This window comes from Lycorma delicatula, chromosome 6 (assembly GCF_047948215.1).
Source record: "Lycorma delicatula isolate Av1 chromosome 6, ASM4794821v1, whole genome shotgun sequence".
Classification (NCBI taxonomy): Eukaryota; Metazoa; Arthropoda; class Insecta; order Hemiptera; family Fulgoridae; genus Lycorma; species Lycorma delicatula.
In genome coordinates this window covers 18627133-18654805 of record NC_134460.1, presented here as the reverse complement: position 1 = coordinate 18654805, position 27673 = coordinate 18627133, and the positions used below count along the sequence as shown (strand labels likewise).

The 27673-nt window shown below is 30.6% G+C and overlaps 1 protein-coding gene across 1 annotated transcript; it reads right to left on the bottom strand.

The window, feature by feature from the left end:
* Positions 1 to 483: 483 nt before the first annotated feature.
* LOC142326602 (putative inorganic phosphate cotransporter) lies at positions 484 to 27673 on the bottom strand. Its single transcript, XM_075369189.1, has 9 exons — positions 27623 to 27673; positions 25783 to 25985; positions 24477 to 24716; positions 18230 to 18317; positions 13766 to 13989; positions 9431 to 9583; positions 8403 to 8535; positions 7055 to 7460; positions 484 to 926 (listed from the first exon to the last, which is right to left on the bottom strand). The coding sequence occupies exons 1-9, from the start codon at positions 27648 to 27650 to the stop codon at positions 887 to 889; spliced, it is 1515 nt and encodes a 504-aa protein (XP_075225304.1). The 5' UTR covers positions 27651 to 27673; the 3' UTR covers positions 484 to 886.

Genomic DNA, 27673 nt, shown 5'->3' with positions numbered 1-27673 from the left:
GCTCATTATGACAAAAATGTATAAAGATTAAACTCATAAGAGAACAGAGAAATTGTAACCAAAAACACAATTGAAGTAGCAAAAGATAATAATAGCAGCAAAAACAGTCTGCAGTAGAGATTTAGTAAGTTACTCTGACTATACAGCAGTAATTAATGCTTAACTGCCTGATCAGTACCATAAAATTAAAAGTGTAACTCATTTTTGGACTACTACTCAAGATTTTATATGCGTTATTGTGAGCTTGAGGGTTTTTGTGACTATGTAACCTCGGGTTCAAGGTTACGTGTTGTTAGATTGGCAGATCGTCATCAATATTTTGTGTATGCTTTACACTTGGCTCTGGTACACAGATAATCAGGGCTTGCTGTAATTAAGAAAACATTTATCGCCATCATTTTTTTTTTTCAATTCTGGGGAAAAACAGGAGAAAACAGACTTATTTTTATTCAGCTTTTTATAATTTCTACAAATAAACTGTAATACACAATAATAATGTAAAAAATAACAAATTTAATATATAATAAAATTAAAATTCTAGTAGTTTGCAGGATACTTTTATTCAAGTCCACACAGTTTCTTTTGACACATACTTAACAACACAAATATGACTTTTCAATAACTCATTACTTATACATTACAACTGTAATGTTCTAGTGTATACTATTTTAACAAAAGTTAAAAACCAAATAAATATATATAAGACAAGTAAAAGAATTCATATAGAACAGTCACATAAATAAATACTTACAATTGTATGACATCCTCTATAAAGATATAAAATGTCATGGAATGAAAATAAAATGAAATTATATACATAACCAAAAAATAATATTTACAGTCCTGGAAAGTTCCTTGAAAGGAATTACCACAATAATCTTCAATATCATACAGCTGATATTATATCAAATTTGTTTTCAATATTTCTGAAAACAAAAAAAATTATATTAGAATACATGAATAATAACAAATCTTTTACGATAATCTGTTTTTATTCTACTGGTTTGATGAAAGGAAAATTCTTTATTTCTTACTGCTTTCTTTTTTCCTGTTTAGCCACTGGTAAATACCTTTCAGATAATACTTCAGAGGATGAATGAGAATGATATGTACAAGTGTAAATGAAGTGTAGTCTTATACAGTCTCAGTTTGACTATTCCTGAGATGTGTGGTTAATTGAAACCCAATTACCAAAAAACATCAGTATATATATGTATGTTTAATGTATTTCTAATGTTTATTTAAAGCTCTATTTCAAGTTTGCGTTTCCTGAAAGAATTGTTCCTGTTGCCTTTAAGAATGATTTGGTCCTGGTAGTGGTGGCCAGACCAAGCAGTTGGAGATGGACAGGGATAACAAAGCCATTGAGCTAGTCAATGGCTGGCTACTCGATAAAGGGCTGGAACTGAATCCAGAGACCAAGGTGCTGGTAATGACCAGAAACTGTTTGGGGCCTATCACCTTTTGGATACAGAGTGTGTGTACTCCCGTTCCTTTGGTGAAGTACCTTGGGGTTTGGCTAGACGGGAGGCATTCCTTTCAGAGACATATTGCCGAAGCCGCAATGAGGAGAGAGAATACTGTGATCGCACTGAGCAGGCTCCTCAGCAATGTCTGCCGTTCTAAGTTATCTAAACAGCATACTTATTTCAGCGTCATCAACTAGAAAATATTTATAGGGCCCCTGCTTAGATAAGGGCCCTAAACAATGAACATGCTAGGCTGATCCTGGAGCAGGTTTGGAGAAAGATATCTCTGAATCTGTTTGGGTACAGAACTGTATCTTCAGAAGCGGCATTTGTTATTGCCGGTACGTCGTTGATTGATCTGTTGGCCAGATTCAGGGAGAACTACTACCGTGTGAAGGATAAGACCTTTGTCATATTCTTCTGAATCGGTGGGAGACAACGGCGAAGGGTAGATGGCATTTAAATTAATTAATTGTGTCGCTTCATGGATCAGTGGGGTTGTGGGGCAGTTGATTATTTCTTAACCCAGTTCCTTTCAGGGAATGGCTATTTCAGGGTATACCTGCTTCAACATGGGCGCAGAAAGACAATTTGTCCCTGTACTGAGGTGCCCTTGATGATGTTGAGCACGTTATCTTCGTATGCAATAGGTGAACAGATTCAAGGATGCAGTGTACGGCATTGACTACCCCTCTTGACATCAACAATATTCTTGGTGCCATGCTCTATTCCACCAAAAAGTGGAATGCTGTCTTAAAAGGGTGAGGGTTGACATCACAGGAAAGATAGGGTAGGGGTCAAGGAGTCACCCAGCAGGGGTAATAGGCACCTGTCCACATATCGACATATTGTCCATTGAGTTCCTGCTACCCCTTTCAGTCCGATGAACATGCTGCTTGCATCATGGTGATTAGTATTATCGTGAGGAGGAAACAAGAGTGGAATGGAGGGACAAGTGATCGGCTATCCCACGTCCATATGTACACCATTTTCCAGGTACTCAACACTACAACTATAACATGTAACAAAATATAAAAAAGTACAAAACCACAACCAATGCATCAAAGGACTTCAGCCACCTGGAGCGTCCAGTGATGCTCTGATATAGCGGCATCAATGCAATTCCAGACAATGCAGCTATTGCCCAGTGGGGACCACTAGGAGGCACCCTCAAAACTACTGCAGGCAAGTAAAAATTTCCCAGCGGAAAACCCCCCAGGAATCAAAGCAGCAGCTGGCCAGCACCATTTAAGCTGGAGCCAAAAAGCTCCAACAACCACTACCCCTGACCAGGTGGATTGCCTGCTAAGGATCTCCAAAACACCCCAAAGAACGAAATATCACCTACACACCCATACATAGTACACTCTCACACACTCTTACATACATACACTCACACACAACACTGCCTCAGAAATTCCATTCACACACCAACAAAATCCTCAGTCCTTCCCATCCTTACAAACCCATCCTTCCGAACTCATTCGCAAACCTTACACACAACCACAGAAGACATCAAACCCACACATGACCATTCACTCCCCAACCTACCACACTCTCCATGATATACAATCTCACATTCTCATACCCTTCACACTCAAACAACATATACCACTAAGTCATTCGTTCAAACCTATGGTGGGGAGGCTGAGTTTGTCCACAACTGATCGTGTATGGGTGTAGCTCTATTGATCCCTGTGGGACTCTGCTATTTCACCATCTCCTTCTGACTGCTGATCCTGCAATCCACACCAGAGATTGGGTTATGCTTTTTAGCAGGTCTAATCTTTGCATGTTGCCGAAGGGGAGGGGGTTTTAGATGGTGAAAGCCTGACACTGCCATTCTTTGCGAGCAGGTGACAGCTGATACTTTCCCCTACTCCAACGAAAAAAGATTAAATATATTGTAATAGGACCAGTATAACAGACCACGGTAACGGATTTCTTCCAATTAAGAAGAAAGAAAAAGAAAAATAATAATGAAAAGAAGAATCCAGAAGGAACAAAAGAGATTCTTTTCTCAGACTAACAGGTCCATTTAACAACTTTTTTTTGTAATACAGACATGGCACTTCCAAAAACTATTGTTCGACCAGAACGGTTACCAGACCAGAATACGAATTTATAGAAAAAGGGCGCGGATGTTGAAAATAATTACATTTCAATGATTAAATGGATGAAGTGAATACTGGTTCTGCAGTCCAGGAGATCATCATTATTATTATTACCTTTTTTGAGGTTTTAGGGGCATCGATTACTGTGGTCATTAGCCCCTTTCCACATCAAAAAGGGAAAAAAAGGAAATATTTTGTTCCCTTTCCCAATAAACCGCTAGCAACATAGTCAGCAGACTAGTTTTGTTAAAACAGATAATCTAATAATAGACTTGTCAAAAGGTTATTAAATCCCAAAAAGAAAACACAACATGACAAGGGTGTGAGGTGCTTTACAGGTGAAAATGTCACTCTCCGCTAATGCTTGTGGGGCAGCTGAAGTGTTCACCCTCTCATTTAATGGCCTTCTGCGTTTTAGGAGGCTCTATTCTTGGTCTTTCAAAATCCTTTTCATCTAGCATCTTTACATCAGGCTTTATAGTCCCCAGAGAGGAAATCTTCTGTATTTCAACTTTTACTGTCAGTATATCCTGCTCAGACTTCTTCGGCAGTTTGGCTTCACTTTATTTCACCTTTTGAGTGACCGAAGATGTTTTCCTAAGTTCTTTAACAATTTTTGATTTAGAGATCTGGTTTCTTTTAAGTTGTTTTTCAACTACTTTCTCATGATGGTCGACTCTTCAATTTTTCGTTGATTAAACATTCAACCTTATTAACCAGAGCTGATACCCGTTGAGAGACAACGTTGTCTGGTTTAAATGAAGCTGCAGCAACCTGAGTATAGGACTCAATCCTTGACGTGCTGTCATGACAATTTTCCTTGCTTCGTAGTAGCTGATTTTTGTATTGTTTTAACTTCATGAACACCTACCTCTTGCTTGTAGATAGGGGGCAATTGCAAGATCTTACTGAATGATGTTGATAGCAATTAACAAAAACAGGTGGATCCTTGCATGGATCATCGGAAAGTAATTGTTAATTGTTCTCCACATATGCAGATCTGTTTCTTTGTATATCAGGCAGCAATGTGTTCGAATCTCTGACACCCAAAGTACCACAATGGAGTCCGGATAAACTGACATACGTACATTCTATGGAACCAGGCTTTATTTTATCTGGAAACTTTAGTTTGTTGAAAATTAATACATACGACGTGGAGGGTGTAACATCTCCATTGCATCGAGTGTTTGTTCAGCCACCGACACGCTACAACTCCTTGATTATGTAGTTTCCCAATGATTTCTTCTTTCATGCAGTTTAGCAGGTCCCTGCACACAACCACTTCTTTTGAGGTGTTTAACTTTCCATGCAGAAAGATCTCAACGTTCATGACTCACATTTTCATTGCTTTCAGTAACCATAACGATTATAAATCATTTAGTGTTTCTAAAAATAGTTCAACACTAGTTTTTCTTGCTCCTTTACAGATCCTCCTGCAACTTTCGTGACGCCTCAAAATATAATGAAGGGATTAATCTTTAAAAATCTCCTTCTTTTATCTTGATTACTAAATACTTGGGAATCGATCTGCCGCTTTTCGGTTGAATCTTAGTTTGATCTGTCTTTTATATATGTACGTATATATAAACCAAGACTTAATTTAATTGTGATTACTAATTACAATTTATGTTCATTTACATTTTAAACATATCTGTATGGGATCAAATCTATTTCCTTCCACATGTACAGGATGTCTGGGCTAAAGGTATTCAAAAGTAATGGCTTAAATTTAGAAAACCAGTCACTGTAATCTCTTAAACATAGGCGCAATCAACAGGAAATATCTACATGATTTGTTCTGTATACTCTCAAGGACAGCAATGCATGCTCAGGCAAGCCAACTCACAATGCAAATATGGTCAGTAGTGTCAGCTGAGACGTGGACCCCACCACAGAAAGTTCAATATGGGCTTTGGTTAGTGCTGTTTCAATCAATTATGTGTGTTCAATGGCGTGTACGAACTGAATGGAATATTGATCTTTCTACATCCAAGTCTATTTGTCAGTAAGATAGACTTTAAGGGAGACTAGAAGCTTGGTTTCACAAACTGGAAATCATTCAAAAGTTTCAGTTAGTGACGAGACTGTGGATCTTGTACACAATGCATTCACTGGTAGTCCAGGAAACTCAATTAGGCAGACTAGTTATAAACTGCAAATTCCTTGATGCACTGTTCACGACACTATTCATAAGCAGCTCTGATTGTGAGCGTACAAGTTAAACTCCATCACATTAAATCAAATGATTGCAAAATACAATATCAGTTTGATGCAAAGGTCAATGTCTAAAGGTTAATGTCAAAGATCAAAGGTCTACATCAAAAAAAACAATCCTAATTATCTTGATAAATTGTTATTTAGTGATGAGACAAACTTTTACACATGCAGGAAAGTTAACGGACACAATTGTCAAATTTGGGGTACTGGAAACCCCCCATACAGTAATCGAAGAATGAAAGGGACAAAATATCTGGTTAGTACTACACAAGAATGGCACCATCAGTCAATTTTTTCTTCATGGAATCTATTAAGACAATAAACACATACCTTGACGTGCTCGTGAACTTTGCTGTTCCTCAGATTCCTGAAGGCTTCAGTTTCAAACAAGATGGTGCTTCACCAGACATTCATCGATGTTACTATATTCTTGAACTACACTTTCCCTGGATGTTAGATTGGACGAGGAGATCCAACTGCTAGCCAGCTAGATCTCCAGATATCACTTCTTTGGACTTTTATGCTTGGGGATTTATTAATAGTTGCGTGTCCAAAGAAAAGTTTGAGATTTGGACAATTTAAAACAGAGAATTGTTGAAGCTGTTGGTCTTATAACACCTTTTCTTTGTATTTCCTGTTTAGCCTCCGGTAACTACCGTTTAGATAATTCTTCAGAGGATGAATGAGGATGATATGTATGAGTGTAAATGAAGTGTAATCTTGTACATTCTCAGTTCGACCATTCCTGAGATGTGTGGTTAATTGAAACCCAACCACCAAAGAACACCGGTATCCACGATCTAGTATTCAAATCCGTGTAAAAATAACTGGCTTTACTAGGACTTGAACGCTGTAACTCTTGACTTCCAAATCAGCTGATTTGGGAAGACGCGTTAACCACTAGACCAACCTGGTGGGTGGTCTAATAACACCTGGCAAGAGTTAATTTAACGTCTAGACGTCTGCTGAGATACAAAAGGTGCATATATTGAACTTGACTAACCCACATTAAAACTTGTAGAGTTGCAATGTTTATGAAAAAAAAAATTATTAAATTACATAATTGGGTCTTAATATAAGCTGTTACTTTTCAATACCAACAAGATATAAATAATCCGAACAAATACTTTATATCAAATCAAACCAGTTTCTGTTTAAGCACCCATAACATATACAAGTGTAGATTCATTTCCTTTCCTTAAAAATAACATTAATAAAATTGAATATTTAGTCATAATAAAAACCAATACAAACCTAATGTCTTGTTCCAGATCATCAATAGGCTTCTTCTCTTGCTTTTGATGCACAACTGGTTTATTCCAAGATTGAACTTTCCCACTTCCAGCAAAAATATAGAAAATTGATGAAATAATCATAACTGTAACTGTTATTTTGAATACATTTCTCCATTGTTGAAGAGTATGATCCGGTGCTAAAACTCCAACAAGGTAGGGTGATATAACACCAACAGCTGTACCGTAACCAATAATTCCCATCAACTCACCAGCATAATTAGGGCTTAAGTCCAACGGATTTACTGCTAGACTAGGATAGAAAAATCCCATTGTGCCCATTCCAATTGTGAACATAGAAACAACAAACATTCTATTACATCCACCATACGAGGCACCAAGGATTCCTAATGCTGGTCCAACATTTGCTGTAACCATTAAAAGTATATAACAGATCATTAACATTTTATAACTTTTTTTTAATTAGAAAATGGTAATGAATAATGTTAAAACAATTTTTAACCAAAGTTATAAATCATAATAATAGCAAACTAAAATCATATGCATAAGAAAAAAACAAGCATCATATGTATCACTTTAATTAAATAAACATAAACTTTCTCTCACAGGATGAACTCATGAACTGATGTTTTACAAGATGCATTTTACTCTACTCTAATCGTTAACATTATCAGTATTTTTTACGTCTTTGAGCTTGGTTTGACTTAATGGAAGCAGAGTAGTGAGTTCTAAAAATATATTTTTTTTTTTTTTTTATTAGTTTGTACATTAATAGAAATAATATACTTCCCATTCATTCTATTATATGGTGTAAATTAACATTTAGAGAAGTGTGGGTGAATGACATTAGCATGTAACAGGGTAAACTTACACTTTGAAAGAATCTGCATATTTGTATTCGGTGGTTCGATGTGTTGTAGATAAGTGTGTAAGTTGTAAAGGGTTTTTATATATTAAAATTATCTTTGTTATTCATCTTAAATATAATAAGGCCATGGAAGTAATGTGAATTTATGAAATACTAGACTGGAAAACTGGAAGCACATTCACCCACAGTTACAAGAAACACATATAGAAGCTAAATATAATTGAATCAACATTTCTGAATCATAGTGCTGATTTTTTTATTTATCAGACTATGAAAGCAATAACTGAATGATCCTCAGGAAGAAATGTCTAACAAAAAATTCACCAGTTTTTTATATCAAGGATAAATAAATTAACTTATAAATAATCTTACAGAAGTGAGAGAGAGAAAAAATTATTAAAATGCTTTACCCCTCCCTAAACACAAAAATGTTTATTTGTGACTGAATAAATAAGTTAATAATAAAATTTTATATAATTACCAATTGCTGTGAATAATTTTCTTAATGATGTAACTGGTAAAACGTTATTATCTGTCATATAATCAGTTAATCTACCAGCAGAAATGCCAACTACAGTCATCATAAAAAATGGCATAGCAGACAGTAATCCATTCTGTAAAATAAAATAAGGAAATTAAAATTTTATACCTGTTTTACTTAGATGTTCATTAATAATAATAATAGTTTACTTGATAAATATTTACAGTATTTTGTCCTGAGATATTAATTAAATCTCTCCCATAGCAACAACACCTAGAAATTTCAAGTTCATATTTTAATGGTTTTAAAACCAAAATATTAAATAATACTATATTAAATAATATTAATATAGTTATGAAATTAAATAATCTAAGTGAAACAAAATTTTATAGTTATATAATTTTTTTAATAAAATCACATAATATGTATATTCTCAATAAAACAACCAGTTAAAAGTATAAATGTATTTTTTTAAGGTAAAGTTTATAGAAAAAGATTAGAAATGTTGCATAATTAACTTTCTATAGTTTTCTCATAAACATTGGCACTTTGAAAATTGTAAAATGTAGAATTACTGTTTCTTTTTTTAATATTTTCTTTTTATTTCTTTGCTTTTTAACTGAAAGAAAAAGTATTGAGAAATTAAGAGACTTTTTTCTTTCATAGAATGGCTTACAGACAAAAATTATAAGGAAACAAATTCTCTTTGTAAGATGCTACCCTGAATTTGAGATGAAAGATCATAGAACTACAATGATGAGGTCTAAAATAGTTTTTCCTTATTAGCTGTTTTAAAACAAGATTTTTCCTGCAAGTGATCATCTAACTAAAACAGTGCAATGTAGTAATTTAAGTATTAAGGCATCATCATCTTACTATTTCAGTCACAATTCCCAATCATTTTAAACAGCTGTTGTTTTGCAAACATCTCCCTTAAGACTGTTGCAGCAAATAAAAAATTTAATTTTTATTAAAAATTAAAATAAATATCTATTTTTATTATTAAAAAAAACAAAAAAAAACAATACCTTCTGAATATCATAAAATAAAACAGATTTCATATATTTAGGAAGGTAGTTAATTATAGTGATAAGTCCCCATTCATGACCGATCTGGGCTATCAAATTTGCCCAAACTGGGAGAGATGTGGCTATTTCTTTCCAAGGTGTACTAGGCTTATTCTGAAATAAATTTATCCAATTAATAACATAATCTGAAATAATAAGGCTGCAAATGATATTTTATAACAGCAAATAGTGAATACAAAATAAAATTAAACAATATATTCATTATAAACATACTTTTATTTTAATGAAATACACTTATTACTCATAGTTTTAACTTAATCCTATTTACAATAATAAAATGCCCAAGCAACAGACATATTTTGTTGGTAAGACAACTCATTTACAACAACGGTAATGTAATTGCCACGCAAAACGTATCATCTTATCAAGCAGAGCTCTTTGTACAGAACAATTTGTACATTATATGATTACTTTTTTACCTTTATTTTATAATTAATTATAACTGTAGTTGCATAGTGTATAAACAATTATAATTATAACAATTAAATAATTATTAATAATTTTCATTATATTTCATATCCTTAATTCAATACCAAAATTAATTCAAAATACTCAAAATTATGAAATTAATAACTTTAATCCATCTTATTATGAATCATAAATTTTGAGATAAAGGTTTGGTTTAAATATAACAGGTCTGGTATGATTCAACATCCCCTTTTTCTATGTTCAGTAAGTTATAACTGAATAGCTTGCTTCACTAAAACCATTAAAAAATCAAGGGAAGTATCATATTTTTAATTAATTTCCTGGTAAATGTCAAATTTCATTTCATTGTTAAAATGCAGTGTATGTAAATAAACAAATAATACTAATCAGTGGAGAAATATTTCTACAAAATTCTTTTGGAATTTTACATTAGTGTAAAGTCAAGTAAAAAAAAAAGTTATAAATAAAAGGATGAACTTTTTTTTAATTTTCATTAAATTTTGAAATAGTTTTCAATTAAAAAATAATAATAGGAATTGGGATGAAAGCAGTGAATGCCAAGTTGAGGAGAGTAGATTTCATTGCTAGATATAACAAATATCAGTTATACTTAGACAGTGTTGTAAAACATTTGGGTTATAATCTTAAGAATTTAGTAATGCAATATTATTAAAATGTATTAAACAAATTTACTAAGCATTTTAATACCATGGAACAATATATTCAATATTAGTACAACAAGGGATACATCGGTTATCCAAAGAAGAGGAACTGATAGCCTCACAAGAAAAATTGACGATACAGTTATCCTGACAATGTTTCTAGTCTCACAACATGTGTCACTTCATGATGCTCAATTGATCTTGTAAATAGGTAAGGAAAAGAGAAACACAATTTATCATGCCTGTATAAATATATTTATTTATTTATTGAACTCAATATTTATTTATTTACGGAGAGCAGCAGCCGTAACTGGATCCACCCTAATGCCAGAACACTATGAATGAATGAATATTGAACCCAAAAAAACATACACGTTTGCTATAAGTTACAAAAGAAAAAACAAAATATATATATATATATATATATATATATACATTCATATATGTATGTATGTGTGTGTGCGTATGAGTTTTCATTGTTTGACCTGAAACTTTATTTTTGTACAGTATTGCTATAAACTTCTAAGTCAAATAATTTTGTATGCCGAAGGATCTAAACAAGAGAAGTGAATGGCCGTGCAGCTCCCTTTCCGCTATCACATTTTACAGAAAATGGCTTCAGAAGAAACATTATATCGCAACTGTTTCAGCAGTTCACTAGCACTGAAGCTTTACCAGCTACAGAAAATGTAGTACATGTGAAACGATGGTGGATTTCTGTTACACAAAGTTGTTTGGCAAAAAAATTGATACTGTAGAAGTGACCACCAGAAAATATTTGTCTTTTGTACACAAACATTATGCAGTCAATAGCTGCATAGTATTTGGTAGTTATCCAGACAATGAGGCTGATAATGAAAACTCAACTGCATCTTCAACAAAAACAGCTGAATGCTTAAGGCAGAAAAATTCTTTGTGTGTTCCCTTTTTTAATATTGAACCGCACACAAAATAACATTTTTACGAGAGAAATGTTTCTCAAATTATAAAAATAATGAATTAATAAAAGTTGTCTAAAGCATTTAGATTTGAAGGATATACACAATTAAACAACCAGAAGAAGATGCAGATTCATTAATTATTAATACAGCAATAGAAATCGCCGAAAAAATAAGATTATAAATGCAGCAACAGGAGTCACCAAATATAAAAAAACTGTTGTTGTTGTTGCTGGCCAAGATATTGATCTTTTGGTTCTATTAAATCAATTAAATTCTACTAATGCAATAATTTACTTTCTCAAGACAGGCGCAGGTAATGTAAGCGACTTAATGTATTCGTCAAATAGTTTTAAGTGTGAAGATTATCGTTCTATTGTTAGTTTCTTACATTGTTTTACTGGCTGTGACACAACATCTGCTTTTGCAGGCAAAGGAAAAAAACAACATTTAATTCACTAATTCTGAGTCGACAGAGTTGGCAAAGCCTTTTTATCAGACTAATGCAGAGCCAAAAGTCATTGCTCGAAATGGTTGTAAATTAATTTCATCTATTTACAAATGCACAAATGATAAATTATTTCTGGATGATTTGAAATTTCAGCAATATAAAGTATTAACTGCAAAATCTACTTTTAAATTAGAAAAATTACCACCAACTGTTGGAGCAACTACATAAAACTTCTATAGAGCATATTCTCAGCTTCAAACGTGGCTTGAAATAAAATAACTGTAACTAAGTGGGGCTGGAAAGAAATAATTGCGAAAAATTCCAAAATATTCATGCCTCGCTTTACAGTCTCAGTCATGCCTAAAGAGTTATTAAAAAAATCTCTTGCAGCTGTGAAACTTGCAGTTGTGAAGGTAACAGATGCAGGTGCCAAAAACATGGACTGCAATGTACAGATTTATGTACAAAATGTCATTGTTTAGACAATTGTTCGAATGTTGACAAAATTTTGGAAAATTTCAGTGATTCTGAAGATATTTCATATGAAATCGAGCAGCCAAATTTTTGCTTAAATCCAGAAAATCAATAACCTGAGGAATTTAGAGATATCGAAGAAACGTTTGAAGATCAGAAAGAAACCCAGTCTAATGAAGGATCAGATGATGAAGATCAAGCTAATCAAGTTGCCAAAAAGACCAAGATTGGCCTAGTATTATTTAATTGTAAATATCCATCGTAAAAATTTTGAATATAATAATTTTGTAAGCAAAAATTGGAATTTTAAATAATTTAATTATAAAATCGCTTTTCAAAATTGAAAAAAATTACTACGCTAATCAATTCTACAACAAACAAATTAAACAAATATTATTATTTTTATTTATCTGAAACTTCATTATTCAAACTGAATGTTTATAGCAATATAGCAATACTGCACAAAAGTAAGGTTACAGGTCAAACAATGAAACACAGTTTCTCTCGTATTTTTTTTACGTACAATTGAATGGTGAAATCAGTTTTTGAATTTTTTTTAAATTTAAACAAATTATCAACAATTACTGAAAAATTCATTGTTGCAAGAGTTTTTTTTTTGCATTTTTAACCATGTTTTTGAATTGTGATTATAGTTTTTTTTTATTTTACCAAAAAATATATGTCAAAACAAAAAAAATGAGCACCGGCAGAACTCTGTACAGTGACTTTTCTAAGAAGAATCTTTTTAAAAAAAAAGTGTTTTGGACTGGAAAAAATTTTTATCTTTTTTATCTAAACTTTTGTGTTGGATACTTTTTTTTTATATCAACTTTCACTGGAAATCGCAATAATATTATTTTTCACCCCTCCACCATCCCCACTCATGAATTTATTTTTTTTACATTTATTTTAATCCCCTTTACCATTGCCACTTACAAAAGTCCAGATAACAATTTTTTTTTCTCTAAGTGTAATTTGGTCGGACTAATAAACAGCATTTTTATCATTTACAGTAATGTTTTTTATATGTGTACATACCATAATCTCTACTGCCACTTTTTACCTTTTCTTAATAATTTATATTTATCCTACAATGATATCAATACAATTAGATCTTATTCAATACACAAATAGAACAAATCAAATATTACATGCTGTTTCCTGCAGAAAAAATACAAATTACCACACTTATATCAATATTAAACATTTATCCAAAATTATTGATCTTAACAAACCTCTTTACATACTTTTATTAACGATAAAACCATGAGAGACTGAAGTTTAATTAAAATACAGTTTTATTTAAAAGCTTTCAAATTACCTTATTTTCTGAAAGTGCAGTTATGCTTTCTTTCAAATATTTCTTTTCTGCATCTGATGTAAATGGATTTGTATCAGGGCTGTTGTATCCAAATATTAACCAAATAATAAACCATATTATTGTTAAACTGCCATACAAATAAAACACATAAGGCCAACTATTATTTCCAGAACTAAGTACTACACCACTTAGAGCCATTGATATTACTGTGCCGACATTTTCACCTGTAACATAAAAATTATTAAAACATTGTTATAGATTACTAAAGTTTATAACATTTAAAAATATGTTAGTAGCCAGAATTATCTCATAATACTGATTGTTAGATGCATAACAGAACAGTTATAGGATACCTATGAGAAAAAACATTCTTGATAGTTGTGCAATTCTTCTCATTATTAAAAGCATTGCATTCATGCTCAGTATTGAAAAAGGAATGAAATGTTTTTCCGTTTTTGAACCAAATAAAAGGACTGACCTGAAAGTAACTTATGATTTGGTATTTAAAAAAAAAGCTATAAGATTTATTAAATACAATTTGAAAATACATTCTCAAACTGCTTTTCAACATAGTTGCCAAATAAACTGAGACACTTATATTTGTGGATGACTTTTTTTATCCCTTCACCAAATAATTCTGTCGCCTGGTTTTTCAGTCATTCAGTGACAACCTTCCTTTCTTTCTTTTTCCTGTTTAGCCTCCGGTAACTACTGTAGATAATACTTCAGAGGATGAATGAGGATGATATGTATGAGTGTAAGTGAAGTGTAGTCTTGTACAGTCTCAGGTCAACCAATTCTGAGATGTGTGGTTAATTGAAACCCAACCACCAACAAAACACCGGTATCCACGATCTAGTATTCAAATCCATGTAAAAATAACTGGCTTTACTAGGACTTGAACGCTGGAACTCTCGACTTCCAAATCAGCTGATTTGAGAAGACGCGTTTACCACTAGACCAACCTGGTGGGTTAGTGACAACCTTCCTGGAGTCCCTCATCATCACCATCAAAGCAATTAGTTGCCAACCAGTTTTTCATGTGAGGTAATAAACAGCAATTGCTTGGTGCCAGATCTGGGTAGTATGGTGGATGATCAAAAATTTCCATGACCAATCGTAGTTAAACATAATCAACATTTTTTTTATATTTTTTTTACTAACATCAAAAAGGTATATCAGTGATGTACTGCAAAAGTAATTAATTTAATTCAATTTTTTGTTTAAGAAGTTGATGATTGACATAATTGATTTTAAATAAGTTTCATTGTGAAAGTAACCTATTACTACTTTTTGTTAGTTGGAATAGAGGTAAATTTCACTTAGATGTCTTAATTTTGTAAATAAATTTTATATATGATTCACAGTGACTGAAAGATTAATAAAAATACATGTAAAAAATAATAATAATAAATTTCAACATGAAGAGCATATAGATAATTATTGTTCATATTGTTCACAAGAAGATAGGGAAGAGAGTAGAGTATTTCAAAACGCATAGCGATAGAATCATTGTAATAAGGATAAAATCAAAACCTAAACCGACAACGATTGTTAACGTCTATATGCCTACAAGCGCCCATGATGATGATGAGGTAGAGTGTGTATACGAAGAGATTGATGAAGCAATTAAACACATAAAAGGAGATGAAAATTTAATAATAGTTGGAGATTGGAATGCAAGCATTGGAAAAGGCAAGGAAGGAAATATAGTGGGTGAATACGGGCTGGGCAAAAGGAATGAAAGAGGGGACAGACTTATAGAGTTTTGCACGAAGTATAATTTAGTAATTGCCAACACCCAATTTAAAAATCATAATAGAAGAATATACACTTGGAAAAAGCCAGGCGATACTGCAAGGTATCAGATAGATTATATCATGGTTAAGCAAAGATTTAGAAATCAACTCGTTGACTGCAAAACTTACCCTGGAGCAGACATTGATAGCGACCATAATTGGGTGATAATGAAATGTAGATTGGGGTTTAAAAACCTGAAGAAAAGGTGTCAGATGAATCGGTGGAATTTAGAGAAGCTTGAGGAAGACGAGGTAAAGAAGATTTTTGAGGAGGACATCGCAAGAGGTCTGAGTAAAAAAGATAAGGTAGAAAATGTAGAAGAAGAATGGGAGAATGTTAAAAAGGAAATTCTTAAATCAGCAGAAGCGAACTTAGGTGGAATAAAGAGAACTGGTAGAAAACCTTGGGTTTCAGACGATATATTGCAGCTGATGGATGAACGTAGAAAATATAAGAATGCTAGTGATGAAGAAAGTAAAAGGAAATATCGGCAATTAAGAAATGCTATAAACAGGAAGTGCAAACTGGTGAAAGAAGAGTGGATTAAAGAAAAGTGTTCAGAAGTGAAAAGAGAAATGAACATTGGTAAAATAGACGGAGCATACAGGAAAGTTAAGGAAAGTTTGGGGTACATAAATTAAAATCTAATAATGTGTTAAACAAAGATGGTACACCAATATATAATACGAAAGGTAAAGTCGATAGATGGGTGGAATATATTGAAGAGTTATACGGAGGAAATGAATTAGAAAATGGTGTTATAGAGGAAGAAGAGGAAGTTGAGGAGGATGAAATGGGAGAAACAATACTGAGATCTGAATTTAAGAGAGGATTAAAAGATTTAAATGGCAGAAAGGCTCCTGGAATAGACAGAATACATGTAGAATTACTGTGCAGTGCAGGTGAGGAAGCGATTGATAGATTATACAAGCTGGTGTGTAATATTTATGAAAAAGGGGAAATTCCGTCAGACTTCAAAAAAAGTGTTATAGTCATGATACCAAGAAAGCAGGGGCAGATAAATGTGAAGAATACAGAACAATTAGTTTAACTAGTCATGCATCAAAAATCTTAACTAGAATTCTGTACAGAAGAATTGAGAGGAGAGTGGAAGAAGTGTTAGAAGAAGACCAATTTGGTTTCAGGAAAAGTATACGAACAAGGGAAGCAAATTTAGGCCTCAGATTAATAGTAGAAGAAAGATTAAAGAAAAACAAACCAACATACTTGGCGTTTATAGACCTAGAAAAGGCATTCGATAACGTAGACTGGAATAAAATGTTCAGCATTTTAAAAAAGTTAGGGTTCAAATACAGAGATAGAAGAACAATTGCTAACATGTACAGGAACCAAACAGCAACAGTAATAATTGAAGAACATAAGAAAGAAGCCGTAATAAGAAAGGGAGTCCGACAAGGATGTTCCCTATCTCCGTTACTTTTTAATCTTTACATGGATCTAGCAGTTAATGATGTTAAAGAACAATTTAGATTCGGAGTAACAGTACAAGGTGAAAATATAAAGATGCTACGATTTGCTGATGATATAGTAATTCTAGCCGAGAATAAAAAGGATTTAGAAGAAACAATGAACGGCATAGATGAAGTCCTACGCAAGAACTATCACATGAAAATAAACAAGAAGAAAACAAAAGTAATGAAATGTAGTAGAAATAACAAAGAGGGACCACTGAATGTGAAAATAGGAGGAGAAAAGATTATGGAGGTAGAAGAATTTTGTTATTTGGGAAGTAGAATTACTAAACATGAACGAAGCAGGAGCGATATAAAATGCTGAATAGCACAAGCGAAACGAGCCTTCAGTAAGAAATATAATTTGTTTACATCAAAAATTAATTTAAATGTCAAGAAAAGATTTTTGAAAGTATATGTTTGGAGTGTCGCTTTATATGGAAGTGAAACTTGGACAATCGGAGTATCTGAGAAGAAAAGATTAGAAGCTTTTGAAATGTGGTGCTATAGGAGAATGTTAAAAATCAGATTGGTGGATAAAGTGACAAATGAAGAGGTATTGCGACAAATAGATGAAAGAAGCATTTGGAAAAATATAGTTAAAAGAAGATACAGACTTATAGGGCACATACTAAGGCATCCTGGAATAGTCGCTTTAATATTGGAAGGACAGGTAGAAGGAAAAAATTGTGTAGGCAGGCCACGTTTGGAATATGTAAAACAAATTGTTAGGGATGTAGGAAGTAGAGGGTATACTGAAATGAAACGACTAGCACTAGATAGGGAATCTTGGAGAGCTGCATCAAACCAGTCAAATGACTGAAGACAAAAAAAAAAAAAAAATTGTTCATATATAAAGAAACAATAAATAGTCAGGTTGAGATGATAATGGTTAAATGAAAAGAACAAAGATATATGAATGAGAAAGAATAGCCTTTTCATTCAGGAAGTTGCAATCTGAGAATTAAAGTATTTGTTTACTTCTAAGAAAAAACAGATTGACATATCTGTAAAAGTATTTATAAATACTGTTTTTCTCGACAATTCTACAGGTAGAGTTGTTGCACTACTCAGCTCCAATTAGAAAATGGCTACTTCATTGGATATTAGCAATGGATTTCAGATGAAATTTCTGATGAAACAAGTCCTATGATGCCTATTTAAAAATCTTTTATATCAAACTGGCACTTACCAACCATAATTATTGATCCAAGACGTGCCCTTTCCTGTGGTGGTATCCATGATGAAAGAAGAACACTTAAACTAGGGTATAGTGTTGACTGTAAAAAAAATTTTCTTAATTATTGTCTTATTCGTAAAAAGAACATGAACGATCTTGTATTTCATGCAAATTAGTATTAACAAAAACACTCAATGAAATTCTCACCTAGTTATATCAGTCCTACCTATTTACACCTAATTATACCTTAAATACACCTCTGCCAGCGTCACCTAGAATTCAGTTACTGGTATTTATATTGGCAGCAATAAAAAAAAATAAAAACTGAAATTGAGAATGACTCCAAAGTATGAAACAAATCACCAAATATTCATCTTACTTAAATAATGGATTTCCTGCCTCACAATTTTCCATAAGCGTAAAGTTCATGGTGATTTAGTTCATTCTCAGGCTACCAGTTTTTTATCAAATATAATCAAACTCCAATAACAAAATAAAGTAACACTCAAATTGAATTATAAGTAACAATACCTTTAATTATGAAGAGTGTGGCAGAAGTGATAGACAACTTTAAATTGTGAAATCAGAGTTTTAAGTTTACAGATTCATTATTTTAATTAATTTAAAGTCTGAAACAATCTACTTTACAATCTTGTCATATCAACCTTGTTTCATAACTATTTTTAAAAATTTGGTTTCATTGTTCTTCAACTAGTCTTCTAGAAACTATGTGAAAGTGTTTAATACGATTCACTAAATTCCATTTAATTGATTTGTTCAATTCCTCAGTAGTGAGAGTTCTCATTCAAAGTGTGTATCAAAAAGCCTACACAAAATAGTAGCACAGATAAATAGGATAAGCATCACAATTATGAGAGATGATTTTCCTAGAAAAACTGCCCAAATATTGAGACACACACCTTGTGAGAGAGATATGGCACCGCATTACTCGAACCAAGATGGTAGATGACCATCAATGTGGTCATAATGCAGATCTAAAAGAACAAACTCATATGGCCACATATTATTCAGGTATTACTATAATTTTAATTTTATAACATCTTTAGGAAAGCAGCACCTCAGTACCTAAAATAAACTGACATAACACCACACTTGGACATTCTACTATATCAGGCAACTGATACATTAAGTAAGGATCTCTGATAGTAATAACTTAAGTAATGTGTATCTTAGTTTTAAGTTAGTTGTTTCAAGCATTTGAATTTAATCATTTATAAATCTATTTAAACAGAAATGGCAGAAACTCCACACCTATTTGAATTTTAAATGGATGGAATTGAAACATGACATGCCTAGCATTACAGAATATGATCAAATAAAATAACTTGAATTCTGCTGAATGACCATTCCAACTCTTTCACATTATCTGGGGTCCATGCAGTACTTTGGTGTCCACCATATTTCTCATTTAAAGCAAAAACAGTGGTTGTAAATCTTTAGACTCTGTTATGAATGGTTTGACATATTGAAATTTCAACATTTATTCTAGTGTTTGAGTAGGAGACTGCAACTCTCATTGCATCTTAGCAGCAGAATCATTTTTAAAAAAGTACTTAACAGCATGACACGCTTATGACCAATACTTCATGGCAATCACAAGCCAAAATTGGTGAGTAAATCAACCAAAACAACAGTATTTATTAATTGGCAAAAAATTTTCATACCACTTTCAATCCAATTCTGCCACACCTCTATATTTTTAATTTCAACCTGGACACTGAAGCTTTATAATGATGCTAACCAATAATCTAACCAACTAATGTTTACATATATACTAATGATGTGCCCTTAAATCCATTTTCATATTTTGTGTGTACTCATAGTAATTTTTGGCAATAAATTACTAATTGTAGCACTTTAAAAATGTATAAATAAATACAGTTTTATTAAACATGCTGTCTTGTGTGCTGCAATTAATAATTTTTAACAAAAAATCACCTATGAACACATAAAAATTTAAGATGAAATTGTTAGTAGATACACTCATCATACAATTTTGGATTTAATCCATATAATACTAATGTAAGCATGTTTAATGCTTTAGAATACTTTTACTTTTATTTGTTTAATTTGATGTAAAATTTATACTATTATTACCAACATTTAAAAATGAATTTTTTAAATATTTTTATAAGTCTCAAGACTTTGTAATACTTACTGAAGTTTCTTTTTTATTAAAATTTGAATTTCTGTGGTTCTACTACATCTAGAAGGCTGTAACTAATTTCATTTTGCAAATACTGTTTTGCTTGCTAGATTATATCAACTAAAACATCATGTGAACTGTATGTGCTTTGTTCTGGGAATTATAAAAAAAAGTGATAAATTTGTGTTTTTTTCCAAGTAAAAAGCTTCGTTTTGTTTGTAGCTTTGATTTTTTATAAGTATTACTTTTGAATCTTAAAAAACTAAATACCATTTTAAACAAACAAAATTAAAGGGAATCAGCACTAGAAAACAGTTTATTGTTTGAAATTAAAAATTTCATGAGAACGCAAAAGCAATAAACTCCTACAAATCATGGAAAAAAACTTGTTTTGAAAATGAATATCCTAATATAAATAAAATATCAGAAAAATTAAAAATATTATTTAAATATTTTAATTTAAATAATTTGAATAGTAAAGTTTTTAAGGAAAGATACTTTTGCCAAATATTCCTCTTATTGAAGAGGAGGTTATCAATGTGAACAGTGCACTTAGTATCTTTGATGAGTTAAAAAATTTAATGCGATGTAGTTAAGACTAAAAGTTCTGGAACATTAGGAGATGAAATAATTAACAAGAAGTTAAAAGTCTAGTAAAAGGCAAAATGGAGAAATGACTGGAACTAGATAAAATAGAAAATATATATAAAAAAGTTGGTTCTAGAATTTTATCAAAAACTGAAAAAATATATTTCTGAATTTTTGTTCTGATTACAGTCTTGAGAAATCACTTTTTTTCTATTGATAATTTTCTCAGAAACTTTTTTGGATAGAAGAATGAAAATTTTAAAGCTCTCCTGTTTTACTGTAGATGTAGATACTCTCTTGCAACATGGTAGTGCAGTAGTTGCTCATTTAAAAATATAATTTGGGCAAAATCATTCAAAATATCATCCCTTTTGAAAAAAATCTTTTAAAAAGTTAGTATGCTTTGTTAAATAATACGGAATAATGTCCCAAAATTAAATGTTTCTATCTCAAACAATTTCTGATGAAATGGGTCATAAAGTTCTCGTTTTTAGCATTGTTAAAGATTTTTAGCATTGAGAGCTTCTAATTTCTTTCATTGACACAACTAAATGAAAATAGAAACTCATCTTATTGTTTGAGAAATTAAATAAAACCGCAAAAGTAAATTCTTTGTAAATTTTTTAAGGTACTTGTCCGAACAAAGTAATTTAAACTGATTACAATAAATATCAAAAATATAATATGTTTTGTGTTTATTGTTTTATGTTTATATTATAGTACTAGGTTAGAAAAACTGAGGTACAGTATACGTATTGAGTTGTGTGTTACTATAAAATTATATACACATATATAAAGTTATATTATTTTATAGTCTATAGTTGTACTAAATTAATGTTTCTTCATATTTATTGTTTATTATCATATGTTAATTTATGATATAATTTAAGTTGTGTAAGAATTTATATAACATTAAGATCTTATTTTGAACTGTATTTTTAAGTTATTAAAATTAAAATAAGGTATTTTTTTAGATTACTGGTAAATTTTTTATTATTATAGTCTAAGTTATATTATAAATATATGTATATTAAAATTATTCTACGACAAATTCCAGAAGAATGCAACAAAAAACAATTATATGACTGATATTAAAATGAATAGATATTTATTTATCTTGCAATAGATCAACTAGTCCCATACCTGCACCTTCACATGAAAATAAATGCAAAATTTTAAATTTCAATATTGTTTTAGAATTTACTTAAGCAATAGTTACTCAATCATCACAGTTCATTGTGATTTTATCTATGATAATGGATGTAACAAAATTTGTTAGCAAAAGCATTTCAAATTTATTCCCAGGTTCTGTTAGTGCTAATGTAAATACTGGTGTACGTGCATGGTTTTAACCTTGGCTTTGAAAGCTCTACAGAATCAAAAAATGTATAAAGTGAGAAGTAAATATCTAACAACTGATTTAAATCACATAAGCTAATTTAAATAATTAATTTTACCCTACAATCAACTGAAAGATGTAAATATCATTAATTAATAAATGTTTCACCAATAAATAAATTAAATCAAAATAAGATTAGTTTATAATCATTTTCTGTAATCCACTTTAATTACAACAAATATTGTGTACATTTTTAAAAGATAAAACATGCGTACTAAAAAAATAATGAATTAGATGACATAGTGCTTTAAAATCCACAATAACTGATATTATAATACACTATTAACTAATAGTAAGTAAAAGTTAAACAAGATAAAACCTATTTCATTAATTTACATTAAAATAATAATAATAGTAATTCAGAAGCTCAGTTAATAGTAAATATAAGGAGATAATCTTCATAAAATATTTTAATAAAAAAACTAAATACAAAAGTAAATAAAGAGATCAATACTGACCATACAAATCGCTTAGATTAGCAATTCAGTATTAACTGAATTCTCATTCAGTCAGTCACAAGATTCATTTAGTTTTACCCATCCTATCTTAAAAAACGTTTCTCCATTCTATCATCCAGAGTCAATCAACTTATATTTACCTGTTTTTCCTTTTTTTCTCCCGACATTTAAATATCATCCTAATTAAAGTCCTAATATGAAAATGTTGACTTTTTTTCAAATCTCCAAAACAAGGTCCATTTTTATCCAGTTTATTAAATAAAAAAAATTATATTGATGATTAGCTAAGTAAGTTAATCAGGTTGGATAGGGTGATAACATTCCTACCAAACCCCGAAGGATAGTGGTGGCATTGAGACACACACCGTAAATCAAGAATACATTATAACACACTTCTGATATTTAAAAAAATAACTTTTTCTACTAAAACATTTTGTATGATTTAATTTACCATTGTCAAAGGGTGAATACTACATGGTACTGATTATAATGTTATTTTAATTCTAGTTTTTATTAAAAGATGTTATAAAAACAATTTTTTCCTTATAGTAAGTCGAGTTTTACTTTGTTGATCATATTCTCTTCAAAAATTACATAGGAAATCTTTGTGGCAAAATTTAATATGCCTAACAGGCTGTGTACCATAAACAATTGATCTTCATTATGTTACTACACGCTTATCACTATTATAACCCGCTGAAAAATTCAAGTTTGAAACAAAATACTGCCAGGAAAAAAATATTTAATTAACGACTGAACAGAAATGAAAAGATAGTAATTTAAAGAAATGTAATCAATTGAAAGAACAACTGCAAAAAAAAAACAGAAATGAATGCGTTTACATGAATTCATGATATGCAGCCATTTTAGGGATATTAAATATCTCCCTGCATAAAAACTCAGCATAAAACAATTTTACAAATTATCTATCAAAGTCAAAATATCTGCATGTACATAATTGTTTAAAATAATATTACTTGTTGATCACTGAAGTTTAATAATACTGACTTCTATTTTCACTAGATAACCCTGTATTGTTGGTGTATAAATAAATAAATATTTTATTTTGGTCAGACTGTAATAGTACTTTGTATGGAATGAGTTAGTATGCTACTCCTTGAATGAAAAAAAAATTAAATGATAAAAAGACCACGCTATAAAAAACTAATTACTAAAAAAAGTGTAATGATGCATGATGCAGTTAACATCACTTAGCACTTTATTGCTTCAAATACTTTTATTCTTGATATGATGAAACCAATATTCACTGATGAAGTAAATATTAACTGTAAGTCACAAATTAATAAATTTGTTTTAACCAAGAGATATTTAACAAAACAATTAGTTAAACCTGTGCAAAAGCATTATTGGTAAGAATACATTAATGCAATTAAACCAATTTTTAAGATAAAAATAATATTAGTTTATTATTTGCTTTCTTCAAAGTTTTTAATTATCGGTGAGCCAACCAAAACAATTTAGAATTCTGCACAAGTACAGTAAAATTTGTAGAGAATTGGCATAAACAGAATTTATTAAACAGTTCTTATATTTATTTCTAACAGCACAGATGTCAGTCAAGGTAAAATCAACAATACACTATCCTAAATAAAGGAAAAAAATATATAAATAGGCAAATCATATTACCTGTCCAATACCACAAAATACCCGCATCATAACAACTCCTGCAGCACCCCAAATTCTAGCAGCAAATGGTAATAATATGGTACATAAACCGGACAGTAGAATACCAAATCCAATTACAAATTTTGGTTGAAATTTTGAAGCAACTAGACCCATTGGAACTTGAAGTGTAGAGTATGTCCAAAAAAGAGAACTTATAATAACACCTTGTGTTTCTTCACTCCAATTAAATTCACCGTTATGCTGAAAAAGTTTCAATTTTACACTTATACATAGTAAACTAGATTCATTTAAAAATAAACTTAAATTTATGAAGTATTCAATAGTTTTAATACTCTCACATCAATTAAAAGTTAAAAGGATTATAAAAGTCATTCTAATTTTCATTCTTTTTTTTTTAAATGCATTTCCTTATTTAAACATATAGTGTAAAAATAACTACGTAAAACATTCAGACTATTTGAATGCACAAAAAAGTTTTACTCAGCAGCACATCAGTGCATTAAGGAACATAATAAATGAACTCTATTATAGTTGAGAACTGTCAAAATATAATAACATATCTTCTGTACTCCTGGGATAAACATATGATGTGTGTGTAGATACTGTTTAGTAGTCAATTTTTTTTTAACAAAAATAAGTAAAACTGAAAAGAAAAAGAGTATTTAAATTTTTTTCATACAATTTTAGTTACAAAAAAGGTTCCTGTTACTACACATTTTTTGTTAAAATTAGTCTGGTAGAGCATTAAAAATAAGAACCCTTTAAAAACATAAATTTCATAATAATGCAGTTTATTCTTTTTCAAAAAGCTATTCCCAAAAATGGTATAGACATTGATCTCTGGGCACAAAGTGGTCAACCTTTAACTTATTGAACTAAAATACTGTTGCTTATCAGTATGCCAAGACCACTGAAATTGAGCTTATATTCAGTTCTTTAAAGATACCTTCATTCTGTTCATTATAAATACTGGCTATCTCATGAACATCGTTATTCTATAAGAAGGCTACTTGGAATTCCCTGTTGTATCCTTCACATGTACAACACAACACAAGACTGGATAGATTGTATAAAAAAAAAAATGTTATTAATATTCCCTACCATTATTATGCATCATGAAATTGTAAATAATAACACTTCTACTCAACAGAGTAAACATAATACTTGATGGTTTCAAAAATACCACTTAATGAACTATAAAAAAGACAATTATGAATATATTTAAAATCAAATTGCTTAGACATAAAAAAAATCAAAATTTTATATTTTAAATGTAAAGAAGAAAAAAGCTCATTAGAAATCATACCTCTGATTTAATGAAAGTGATATTGAAATCTTCATCAATAGGAATTGGACATGAATCAGACAATCCAACTGATGATTCATTCACATTCTTATGATATTTTACCATTTCAGTGATTACAATACCAATGCAATATCGAAGTATACATCCTAAAGCAGTTACTGTTGACCCAAATATTGTTATCACATAACGTTGTTGAATGCCACCTATAAAAGGTTAAATAAATAAAATTTGTTAAAAATTAGAAGTAAATGAGAATTTTAAATATACGGCTGACAAATAAAACGTTTTATTTGAAGTATGAGAACACTTAAATTACCAACATAAATTGATGAGGCTGCAATGTATCTTTTTTAACTTTCGAAAAATAAGACTTATTCAGTAGGTAAATTGTATGATGGTTTACAAGTCTCCAAGATATCTAGTGAAGTTTATCTTACCCGAGCACCATAGTATAATCTCTTTTTTATGACAATGTACATATAGCTGTTTACACCTTACGTTTGGCAGACCAGAATTAGTTACGTTCTTACAAAAAAGCCCAATTAATCTTATGAGTATGAACAAATAAAATTTATTTCCTTCCATGTTGTCATGATTATTGCTATAGTTTCACTTCTGCAGTTAAAAGGAGGGTCTAATAAAAAAAATTAAAATTGTAGGACATTCCCAATGATAATAAATGGAACAAAATGTGATTTGTATTGCAAGACAGATTTGTCATCATAAAACAATTTTTTCACATCTGAATTAAAATAAATACATCAGAATATACCTAACAGAGTAGGTGTACTGTAGTTAGTACATAATAGAGTAGATGAAAAGAGAAACTACACTGTCACTAGATATAAAATCTTCATTGAAAAATAAATTATCACTTATTTTCAGAATAGAAAAATTATTGTAGAAACTAGAGAAGAAGAAAATTAAAGATATAATAAAGTGCTTGGGTGAACATGTAATATATAAGAAGATAGATGAAATTATCACCCAGGGATCAAATAGTACAACAGAAAAAATACTGATTAAAAAGAATTCTTTATGCTAATGGGCTTCTTAAAAAATATAAATAAAAAACGGAGCTTAAAAAATAATAATAATAACAAGAAACAAACATTATTATTAAATTTATGAGTAAGATTTTTTTTTTTATTGCTGTTTTAGTGTTTTTATATTCACAGTTACATGTTACCTACGATGCTTCTGTAACATGCCCAGTTGCCCACATTTTAAAACTTTTCACGGTAATCTTTCAAGTTTTGTATCCTTCAGTTTAAAAGATTATCTAATATATCCCTCTATGCTCACATGAAAGTAATAATATAGTAATTTTATATTTTCTGCAAGTTTATAATTTGGTTACGTAACTACTGTTTATATTTTTTTTTCATTTTTCTCTAGTTGTACTATAACTGTGAGTTATCTTACATTCATAATTTGTTGTTTTACCCATTTTGTCACTTTATGTAGTGAAAGAGACAAATTACTACCGATTCATTGTACTTATTAGTGGACTAAAACCCAGACACTGATTCTGGGTTTTAGTCTATAAACCCAGTGATATTACAATTAATATCACATAGGTTAAAAAAAAGTAGGATTTTTTTTTTTAAGTCCTTTTTCCTTCTAGGAGGAACTGCTTTTTAGAGATATATTAGGGAAAATATTTATTTTTTATTTTATTACACTCTTTCATTAAATGATTCCTGATAACAATGTTCATATTTTGACTCTATAAACTCATTACATAATGAACATTATAATTATATGATACACAAAATATATTCTTATAACGCGTATAATATATTTAAGACATAATCATGTCAACAGTATAATAACGCACCTGACTTTTTCCCAAAGAACAAAAACATTATATAGCTTCTGATCACGTTAT

Bases quoted from the DNA above. Each gene is read 5' to 3' on its own strand.
- LOC142326602 (XM_075369189.1), bottom strand. From the start codon at position 27,650: ATGTTTTTGTTCTTTGGGAAAAAGTCAG. The intron at 24,717-25,782 runs GTATGATTTCTA...AAACTTTTTCAG, and splicing joins TCACTTTCATTAAATCAGAG to CATAACGGTGAATTTAATTG. The intron at 927-7,054 runs GTTTGTATTGGT...TTTTGTTTTCAG, and splicing joins GATCTGGAACAAGACATTAG to AAATATTGAAAACAAATTTG.